Genomic DNA, 11,473 nt, shown 5'->3' with positions numbered 1-11,473 from the left:
TACAGCATCAAAACATCACAAAGGTTTGGTTTGTTTAGGGCTCTTGTTTTTCTTACACATTTGCAGTTCTTTAATTTACTTATCAGATGTCTATCAACACTCTTGGTTTAACCATCCATTTTTTATTTTTTATTTTTATTTTTTTAAGGAAACATGAGTAGTATAGCATTGTAATTTAATTTATAGTACAAGGGAATCAGTTCTCTTCGGTGAACTCAGCCAACTGATTTGGATCTCGAAACAGAGCCATAAATCTCACGGCTAGTTTACATGCAGACCCGGAGCAGTTTGAGCAAACCTAATTTCCATGATCTCGCGAGGTCTGCTCGCAGTGTCGCTAGCGAGAACGTTAGCTCGGTTGTCTTATTGTACCAACCTGTCCGTCCGACTTTTGCTGCAAAGACTGCACCGATTTTATTTTAAATCGCACATTTAAAAGGTGGTAGAAGACACAACGATGTAGTCGTCTACAGGTTGTTTTAGCTTCTCTCTTTGTGTTCATTTTGTGCGAGTGTGTTCTGTTATGTTTAAGGTTAATTTCTGTATCCATCGCCGCACCCATCGTATTCATTTTTTATTTAGGGCTAGCAAGCTAACGGATGATTGAAGCTAATGTTGGGGTTCAGCCTGTCATCAAGTGCAACGATATTTAAATTATAAAAAAAAAAAAAAAAAAAACCCAAATAGGAGTTCGCGATTGTTTCCTTTTATTATATATAAGGACTTTTGTCATGTTCACTTTCATCTTCACCATTTTGTAGTAGCTATAGTAATCCAACTGACGCACGGTAGTCATCATGACAGGTGATAAGATACGCACCATGCGGAAGGATCATAATAAAGCAAATAAAAATGAGGCGATAATGGACACCTACGATGAGACCTCCAACGGGACGGTTCCTAATGGTAATAATAACCTCTTCAAGTCTAACAAGGCTTTTCAGAAATCTGTCAAATCCTCGGCACTGCAACAGCAGCAGCAGCTGAATGCGAACAACATAAACGGCAACGCATCAGTTGTGGATGATGACAACAAAAACCCAATAATCCTGACAAGTGAGGAGCTGGAGTTTCCAGTTCATGAGTGTGTGTTCAAAGGGGATGTCCGTCGACTCTCCTCTCTCATCAGGACCCACAGCATCTCTCAAAAAGACGTGCATGGTAATCTTTTTATACTTGCCCCATATATTGTTTTTACCTTACTATTGTCCCAGACTGTATTGATGCATTTTATTAAATTAGAATGTAATCGATTCCATTTATACCAGTTATTCCATTATAAAAGTAAAATTTATGTTATATAAATTAATTACAGAAAGGGGAGTGTGGTTTTTTTCAGCTGCTTTTCATTATAATGTACAGCTAATTATGAAAACAAAAGTTCAGTTTCTCAAAAAAACGTTTTAAGTAAAATAAAATAGCAATCTAATGTGATTGATTTTGCAGTTTACAGCAGACAATCATTGACACATCGTTCATTCCACTAAATTACACTTTGTCCTTCCACTTAACTTTCCATGAATATTCTCAGATACACCACACTGAACATCCACCTTCTGGCTGCATAGTGTTCTTGGAAACTTGCACTGTGTATTGTGGATGTATATTATAATTTTTACTTTTTGATTAGAATTACTGAAATAAATTAAAATTGCTATGACTGATGTTTCTATGTGTCTGTGACTTGGACCTGGATTAATTTGTTTTTCTTCATAGGGAACACACCTCTTCACCTTGCTGTAATGCTGGGCCACAAAGGTAAAGCAGAATAACTATCTTATTCTTTTGGGTGTTTTTTTTTTTTTTTTTTAGTTTTTATCTTGTATATTTTTTTTCAGAAAGCTTCTCAAGTACCATAAATGTATGCCAGTAAATTAGGCGTAATCTGTTTTTATTGTGAAATATAATCGAGAGTGCACCACACAACTTTGAAACCAGGATTTTAGCTAATATATTTTACATGTGATGCGTTCAAACTCTGCACTAAAATAGTAAATCCAGTCTTTTGCATCAAGAGCGGTTGTGCTAATAAAGAGAATTAGAAACGTGGACTCATTGAAACTTTTTATATTTTAAACCAGCTCCACGGCAGTGCACAGCAACTGGTTTCTGGCGAGTGGCTCTTTGCGAGAACACATTCTCTAGCATCTTATTAGAGGAATTTTAAACGCAGTATGACAGAATGTTTTAGCCGTTCAGGAATCAACTTTTTAAAACCAGTCTAGCCCATTCCAATTCTTGATACAAGCATCACCATCATCTCAAAAAGAAGCCAGTATGTGGAGACACAGATATTTGTAAACTTAATTTAACAGCAACACAGTGTTGGTTAGAATTTGGACAACAAGCAAGAATATTTTTCATGCCTTCTGAAAGTCCTAATAGAGGAAAAATGTCCCCACCATTTTGGTTAAATCTGTTCACTGTTCACTGCCTTTAGGAACATCCCCCCACTCACTGAACATAAAGCATTTTATTTTAACACCTCCGTTAATTTTTAATGAACAGCAGCCGTGCACGCTCAGACAGAGAGCGGTTCTGATGCACATCGCACACGGGCTTGGTGATTAGCGTAGAACATTTAGTGTTTTCTTGAAACGTGGGTTTCATTTTCCCGTCGTTGCTCTTTCGTGTTGTACAAAATGTGCATCAAAATTTCAACACTGGGCGCGTTCCTTCACGGTCAGGTGGGGAATGAGCTGGGCAGAAGTGATGAGAAAGCATACTGGGGACGGGTTTCCTCTTAAATGGAGGACGAAGCATTTTTTACCGGCGGGAGGAGGTCAAAGTCGTCCCAGTTTATTATGTTATTAACCGCTGTCTAGAAACATGAGCAGTAGTAAATATAAAGTACCAGAGATCATGTCCTGGCTAATACAACGACTAGATTTCATCATGTTCTACTAACTCCCTGACTTTTTTTTTTTTTTTTTTTTTTTTTTTTTTTAGTTTTATGTCATTCAAACAGCTCTTCTGTTTACATTGGCCACATAGTTGAAGTGGCAGGATGTAGGTGAGACAGCAGCCAACAGGGCTTCTCGATACTCTTGGGTTAGCTCCTTTGAATCTAAATTCTTTAGTCGTGTTTATGAAATGTTGGACATGTCAGATTAACCTCGCACAGAATGTGGTACACGTGTGTCTCTGTGTGTTTTGTCGTTCAGAGTGTGCTCTTCTCCTGCTGGCTCACAATGCCCCCGTCAAGATCAAGAACGCACAGGGGTGGAGTCCGCTCGCAGAAGCCATCAGCTACGGCGATCGGCAGATGAGTAAGTTACTAAAACGCAGCTGCGAGGAGTTTGTGATGAGACTTTGTTCTGTTTTCAATTTCATGTCTGCAACAAACCCTCTGTTTTGACACTTGGGATCAGATCCGCGTATCCAATTGTTGATAGCCCTCGCTTGTTATTTAGTCTACCGACTGGAGCGGTGTTCTGTTTCGGTGCTTTGGCAGCAGCATCGCAATGTGTCGTCTTGTTTACGCTGAACTGTGGAAAAGAAGGATCGTATCTGGTTACATTCCAGCTGCTAAAAGCTTCCTATTAATTTCCTTCACATTCAGATTTGAGGTAGGATGCCCTGAGATTCCATGCACAAAAAGTCACTTCAATGCTAGAGTCCTCATTTATGGATGCAGCACAGCTTCTGTGGTTGTTTTTGTTTTTGTGGGGGCAATTTAAAAGAATTAAAACTAAACATTTAATTGTGGCACCGCTATGATGTCGGTGCCAAAAGCTAAAGGTCTTGGAGTTTCTCGGAGCACTCGACATCCAGATTGGATGGGAAGCAGTTCGTGCTCCGACTGATGATACGAGGCAGCCCTGAGCTTTTGGGCTAATCGCTACGTCGCTCAGTGATGCTGCTGTTTTTACGTTTAATGTCTGGTGAAACATTTAATTTGCATTGTGTGAGGCAGGAGCTGTTGTTAGCTCTGTCCCTCGCTTCAGGGGGCTGCTAATTTATGTTTTTTTTTTTTTAATCTCACGTAAAAAAAAAAGAAAAAAGAAGTAACTGACCTGAATCCTTAATTATCACTTTTTGCAACCATCTTGTGTCGCTGCATTCAGTATTTCCTTTTTGGCCGAATGGATGAAACAACTGATTTACTGGCAGCATCTGCTTTCACAGCTTGTGTTGGGGACATTTAAGGCTGGATATTTTCCACAAATGACCCCAAACTTTTATTAGTATGCATCTCAGCTACTATTGCCCGTCGCGGCAAGCTGGCCGACGACAGAAGGACCTGGGACCAGGAGCTTTGCTTTCAGAAGGTCACGTCTCTCATGAGGGGGCAGCATTGAGGGTTAGCAAGTGCAAGGACGTGGAAAGACAGAGAATAACGGCCCCATCACTAGGTTTCTGCTTTAAAGAAAAACAGCTGCTATTTTTTAGTTTGAGCAGGAAATGTGACGGTGTTTCCTTTAAATAAATTGTGTGTTGAAAGTTGAAACTGCAGACTCGTCCTCTGTCCTCCGTATGGCTAGCTCTCCGGTTGCCAGAACGTGCAGCAGAAAGCTGCATGTGCCGCGTCAGCATTGCGTCTCTTGATCACGCCCACTCCCGGTCCGGTATTCCCCTCTGCATGAGTCAACCAGGAGTCACTGATATGTGCTGACTTGCTCTGTGCGGTCTGCTATCATTAAAAGGGTCACTGGTCAGTTTCTGAAAGAGGCACATTTCATGAGCCAGTGAGTTCTAGCTGCTGATTCAGTCGGCGCTGGTGGTACCGGGGCAGCGCTGCGTTCCACTTCAACCAGTGTAATTTGTTGCGTCCGTGTTGCAGAACCCCATCCGGTACGAGTCGATGCAAAGTCTTCTAGAAATCCTGGAAAGGCATAGCAAAAAACAGATTTTTTTTCTTTTCAAGCAAGAAGGCTAAATACATGCCTTAGGAAACGTATTTGTAACTAAATTAAGCATCTACCATTGACATGTCTCACTGTCTGTGAGGACTGCAGGATGGTGTTTGTTTCTTTCTCTCAGAGAGTAGAGGCTTTTTTTTCCCCCCACAAATGCATCAAAAATGTATAACTTTTAAGATCTGTGAAGGACACGTGGTGTCAAAACATATAGAATGTCATGAAAAAACTCAAACTGAGTTAAAGCAGCACACTAAAGTCTGGTTTTGGGTACAAAACGAGACATCTCGCAATGAAACCTAAATATGTTTGTTCTGTGTACGTGTGCTGTACTTTGGTCTTTTCTCCTTTCAGACCGGAAGGCATGTTTATCATCTATCTTTAGATTTACTGACCTCTTCGTAAAAATCTGGAGTCGGCCAGTAACATCAACCGTCCGTTTAGTTTTGTAGAGAACCATGCAGCGTATGCTGCTAAATTTTGCCTGTTCTTTCTGTTTCTCCAGTTACGGCRATACTGAGGAAGTTAAAGCAGCAGTCGAGAGAGAATGTGGAGGAAAAGAGGCCGAAATTACTGAAAGCTCTCAGGGAGGTGAGAATCTCAGCTGGTGTGAAAAAAAATGGATTTGTTGCTGTGGGCTGTTCCTCTGCATCCCCGATCTTTATGTTTTACTGTATCGATGCAGATTTTGTGTAAATAATTAAAGTCGGTCCTGCAAGTGGCCGCAAACAGTCTTCTCCTTTTATCAGATGGATCATTGAGTCCGTTTGTGTTTTTCTTCCGCAGCTTGGTGACTTTTACCTCGAGGTTCATTGGGACTTTCAGAGCTGGGGTGAGACCTTTTGTTTTACGAATAAAAAGTTGCAAATAATACATTTTCTTAAACAAGACATAAGAAGGCAGCATTCTTAACATTGTCTGCAGCGCTGTGCATTTTAAAGCAGATATATTCCTTCTTCTTTTTGCAGCAGCTATTGGTAGTTGTTTCTTTGTAACAGATTGGTGTATTTAAATCGGTTTTTGTCTCTTTTAGTGCCGTTGCTGTCCAGGATGCTGCCGTCTGATGCTTGCAAAATCTACAAGCAGGGTATTAATATCAGGTAAAGCATCAAAAAAAATAAAATTTCCTGTACCAGTAAAAAAAAAAAAAGTAGGTTGAGTGTTAAATGCAGCAAATATTTGCTATTCAGGCCAAGAACTTTTTTTAGAGCTAGAAAGTAGGCCGAAACAATTTTCTCTCCCTCCTAATTCTCTGCCCTCCATCCTTATTTAGACTCGACACTACGCTCATCGACTTCAACGACATGAAGTGTCAACGCGGAGATCTGAGCTTCATTTTTAACGGTGACGCCTCGCCTTCCCAGTCCTTTGTGGTTCTGGACAACGAAGCCAAAGTGTACCAAAGAATACACCACGAGGTGAGCGGGTGCGACTGTCGCCAGGGATCAGTGTCAGGGAGGGATTTTCGGTGTTTTGACATGACACTCGCTGTCCTCCCAGGAATCGGAGATGGAGACCGAAGAGGAAGTGGACATTCTGATGAGCAGCGACGTCTACTCCGCAACTCTGTCGACAAAGTCAATAACTTTCTCTCGGAGTCAGATTGGCTGGCTCTTCAGAGAGGATAAAACGGTAAGGCCTGCAGCAGAGCAAACTGTGGAACAATGTCACGACTTCAACCAAAAACAGCGATTTAACACGAGAACCACATGACGTTTCAAATTCTTTTTATTTATTTAGGTTAGTAAAGTAAGAGTTGGCAGCCCCGAAACATATTCTGATAGATAAATGTTTAAAAATATGAATATTTAAAAATCAAAAGAAAAAATCAAGATAAAACAAATTTACCATTATAGTTTATGCTCATGAATCTAAGTCACTTTTAGCTTTATTTAGATATTCTAATGAATAATTTACAGCATTGACAACTGTGTTTGATCCATTAAAGGAAAATCATTCCTTAATAAAATATCCTGTTGGAGCACATAGTAATTATCGGGTAATAATAATATGTCTGAAGCATCTGTGTGACGTTCCACTTAGCTTATTGTCACTTAATGTATATTTGGTAACTGGGTTTTTTTGTTTTATTTTTTTATTAATACACCCAAAACATTTATTTTCATAAATCTCTTGCCCAACAGTGTTAGAAATGCAGCTGCACATATCAGTAATTAAGGTCAGTTCAAGATTAACTAATGCACCTTATAGATTGATTGCACACAAAGTACATTATGTGTCTTTCAGTTCAAAGTAGAAATATTACAAAGACCACAATAAAAAGCATTTTTCATTAAGAAATGCCGTCATAGTGAAAAATAAATTCATGTAATGTGCAGTATTGGTGATAAATATTTGGTTAGGGCTGCTTTTGCTTGAATTGGGGCGTCAACGCATCGTGGTGTGGAGACGGTCAGCTGAGGCTCTATCTAAAGTCCAGGTTGCTTATGTCATCTGGTCTGGTGTCACTCAGTTCACTATCCAGTCCATCCCAGAGCACAGCAGTGAGCACCGCCTCCTTAGCAGAAACCTCGTTGGACATCTGTCAGGGTCTTAATATACTTTTTCTTTATTAAAATCCCATTTTGTAATAATTTACGTTTTCCAGTAGCTACATTTTTAGGTTTTCCTTTGCTGTAAGCTGCAAGTGCTTAATACTACTAATAATATTAGTTTATTGAGATGTATTTCTAATTCAAAACTGACTATGAAATCAGGATTACAAAACAGTAACATCTGTATCCTTTCATTTCATTGTATAGATCTATCATTTAGTTAAAAACCATAAAAGTACCTAAATACTTCATTTATTTTGTTGATAAAGATCTATGTCTGTCAATATTTTGTGTTGTTTCTAAGTGGTCAAAGCGACTCCTTTGGTCATAGCTTTGTGTTATAAGCCATGTATTTTATGTTGAGTATATCCCTTATTGTATTATAGACATTAGTTGAAGCCACAGAAAGTTCAGTTTAGCAGTTGCAGAGCTGAAAATGCTCAGAGGGGTTAGATCGTCATTCTGAGGTTTGTTTACCAGTCGAAGTTTGGAGTGGCTGCCATTTTGAACCTCTACAGTACGGCGGCTTATGAAGGTGTTTAAAGGTCTGCGCTCGCGCTCTGTGTGTAGGAAAGGGTTGGAAACTTCCTGGCCGACTTCTACGCCGTCAACGGTCTGGTGCTGGAGTCGAGGAAACGGCGGGAGCATTTAAGCGAAGAAGACATCATGAGGAATAAAGCCATCATGGAGAGTTTGAGCAAGGGAGCATCCGCCGGCAGAAAATTTAGGGTCCCCCCCCCCCCCCCACACTACTCCCTTCATTTCAGTGCTCTTTTTATTCACCAGCAGTTAATAGCTGTATCACAGTAGAGCGGCGTTAATTCCCCTGACTGATGTTTTCCTGTCTGCAGCCTGCGAGGAGGCAGTCGCTCACAGCGCCGGCCCCCAACACCATTTCTTGGGAAGAGTACATAACGGCAGAGCATGGAAAGTACGTTTCTACGGTTTCATCAGTCTTTGCTGTAATTCGCCTGATTATTCAGGGCAGCTGCAAGCGAATCTGTGTAAGTGCTGAGTTTCGTAAATGCATCTTCGTCTGCTGTGTGTCTCGGCTCACCTTCAGGCCGCCTCACCTCGGCCGAGAGCTCGTGTGCAAGGAAAGCAAGAAGAACTTCAAAGCTACAGTAGCCATGAGCCAGGATTTTCCTCTAGGCATCGAGTCGTAAGTACATCCCATCCTCCTCAGATCTCTCCGCAGAGCTTTCAGCGCTGCTTGATCCACGGAATACTCCTGGGGTTTTCAGAAAAGCGTCGAGTAAAGATAAAATAACTCGGATAATAAGGCCCAGAACATGAAGGGTTTCACTTGTTAAGCGCTGATCAAAAACTCCACAGAAGCAACAAGAAAAAACCCCAAAAAAACCCATTAATGAACAGAAGACAAATGAACTTATTTTAAAAATAAATAAATAAAAATAACAATGACTTCTTCTGTTTCTGCCTCACTTTATCTGTAAGCAGTTGAGCGGTTACCTATAACTTCCAACTTTTTAAGTTAATTTTCCAGTTAACTATTATTTTATATTAAATAAAATTAACTTTTGAAAAACTAGACTTCCTAGAACTTTCCTAGATCCTAAAATGCCAGCTAAACCATAGAGACAGACTGATCATTCTGTTACCTCCAGTCAGCGTTGAAGTTTGTCTTTCAGAGGAACTGCACTTTAATTCTCACACCAACACCACGTACGTCGCTGCGCTTTTATTTGGTGTAAAACGCTAAAAGCTAAAATATATGGTTTCCTTAAACTACGAATTTGTTTCATTTCCAACGAAAACGGTGTTCTCGTCGACTTGTAGTCTGTAAGTCGGTCGTGGAGAACAAGTAAAGTAGATTTGTGAAAAGCACAGTTTAAAAGATGCATGCGTGTTAAAATGAGTAAATGATGATGTAAGATTAAAGCAGGCTGTGTTACGTAAGGAAATTGCTTTATCTCCTCTGCTGAGTGAACCTTAATGGGGACAACATTAAAACCTCGTTCTTTATCACGGTTAATGGCTTTTTAATGTCGTTTTTCCTCTTCACATTTTCTGCTTTGTTTTGTTGAAAATATATTTACTACTTTTATAATGTTCAGTTTAATGGGAAAAAATTATCAGCGCTGCAGTTGGAGAAAAATGGCTTTTTCTTATAGCAGATGATATTATCTGAAGTCTCAGTGCTCGAGGTTCTTTGTAAGTTTTCCTTCTCCAGCTTAACTGTACCATATAAAAGTATTCCTATTATTCAGGCCATTTCTTCTTATTTTTATTTTTTTACGTTTTGTCACACTACAGCCACAAACTTTAATTTTATGATAGCACAAGAGAAATTAGTACATTATTGTGAAGTCACTAATGTGCAAGTTAAATTTTTTTTTTTAATTTCAGAGCTTTAATACAATTCGATAATTAAGATACACTGATTAGCATTTTCAAGGAATAGATTTTAGCCAATTCAAATTCCTTTGTTTTCTAGCTTTCCTGCAGTGAGCGAATATAAATTGTTTATAGTAAAGTGTGCTTGACACGGCAGTTGTTTTTTTAACTTGTATTACAAAACTAAGTGGAAGTCATTAGTAGTTGACTATTTAAACTGCGCTCTTGCATCTTATGCCAGCAAATGGCTTGATTCGCATTATGTACTGTGATTATCAGTCTGGCATAAATGCAGAATGTTTTAAAACAAATTTTGCTCCAGACGCACACACTTAAATATCCCCAAGTTCTGTTGCGCTTCCTAATCTTTGCATTTTTTTTTTTTTTTTAAGGGAGACTGTTCTTTGAAAGTTCGTTTCTGTAGAAATGTAAAAGTTGACCCTACAAGATTTTCTCTGCATTCTCCATCTCTGAAAACTAACCACAAAAAAATGGCTATCAGCTCTTTGCTCCTACTGTTGCGTTTCGCCCTCCTGCTTTAATTAGTTGAGCGATTAAAGTGCCTATCCCGCTTCTGTCCGGTGCATTCTCGGTTAAATTTTACGCTCTTGTTTTGAAATTTCTGAATAACGCTGCTTAGAACTATCTTTTCCTCTATGTGATTTTTCAACTTCTTTTTCAATCTGCTTAATGTTCATTTATGGTCTGCATAAAAAAAAAAAAAATTAAAAAAAAACAAGTGCCGATTCCTTTTGCTCTGCCTCCAGGTTACTAAACGTGTTGGAAGTCATTGCTCCATTCAAGCACTTCAACAAACTCCGAGAGTTTGTTCAGATGAAACTTCCTCCGGGGTTTCCAGTCAAACTCGGTATGTGTCGACCTACCTCTGCACCGGCTGCGAGTGGGCGAGCTTCAGGGGGGAAAGATCACAGTAAAAAAACATGTTTTATTTTTTTTTTTTTTATCGTTTTTCTTCCTCTTGTCTCGCAGACATCCCCGTCTTCCCGACGATCACAGCGACTGTCACCTTTCAGGAGTTCCGCTACGACGAGTTTGACGACTCTATTTTCTTCATCCCTGCCGAATACAAGGAAGATCCAAGCCGCTTTCCGGACCTCTGACCTGTCAACGCGTCCTGCTTGGGAGAGTGAGAGCAGAACAGAGGACGCTGGTCTGACTCTGAATCCATATTAACTATTTATTACTATAAAAAAAAAAAAAACAAAGGGAAGAAAATGGGAGGGCTGCTCTTTTTGACCATTTAATCCAAGAGGATTTGACGGAGCGCCGTGTCGGCTATAGATGAATATCTGCAAATGTTTTTTTGTGAAATGATTGATGGCTTTCGTTGTACTTGCTGTTTATACACAGAGCAGGTAAAGCTGCTACTCTGTGCCGCTGTGCGCCATTTTTAAAGCTGTCACATCATTAATATTTCAGTATACTCGAAGCTGCACTCACCTTCAGAAAAATGTATATAATTCTTCTCGTTTTTGTTCACGACATTTAAAAGAAAAGGAAAACAAACCCCACAAATATAGAGCTATCCTTAAACTGAGCTTACTGGTCATTTATATATAGCATATTATATATCTATAAACTCAATGGAGTAACACTGTGTAGCAATACATTTCCAGTACTTAAGAATGTTTTTACCCACCTGGGACAAGGTTTAGTGTGTGTGTGTGTGTGTATATATAT

General features: G+C 39.6%; 1 protein-coding gene across 1 annotated transcript; it reads left to right on the top strand.

The window, feature by feature from the left end:
* Positions 1-322: 322 nt before the first annotated feature.
* Positions 323-11,013, top strand: LOC103479667 (ankyrin repeat domain-containing protein 13C-like). The gene is made up of 13 exons (XM_008434220.2): positions 323-1,161; positions 1,717-1,758; positions 3,165-3,269; positions 5,365-5,450; positions 5,646-5,691; positions 5,893-5,959; positions 6,133-6,277; positions 6,360-6,491; positions 7,985-8,143; positions 8,266-8,345; positions 8,478-8,576; positions 10,540-10,640; positions 10,763-11,013. The coding sequence occupies exons 1-13, from the start codon at positions 798-800 to the stop codon at positions 10,891-10,893; spliced, it is 1,557 nt and encodes a 518-aa protein (XP_008432442.1). The 5' UTR covers positions 323-797; the 3' UTR covers positions 10,894-11,013.
* The last annotated feature ends 460 nt before the right edge of the window (positions 11,014-11,473 follow it).

This window comes from Poecilia reticulata, linkage group LG17 (assembly GCF_000633615.1).
Source record: "Poecilia reticulata strain Guanapo linkage group LG17, Guppy_female_1.0+MT, whole genome shotgun sequence".
Classification (NCBI taxonomy): Eukaryota; Metazoa; Chordata; class Actinopteri; order Cyprinodontiformes; family Poeciliidae; genus Poecilia; species Poecilia reticulata.
The sequence above is the reverse complement of the archived record's forward strand: the minus strand, read 5'-3'. Positions and strand labels throughout refer to the sequence as shown.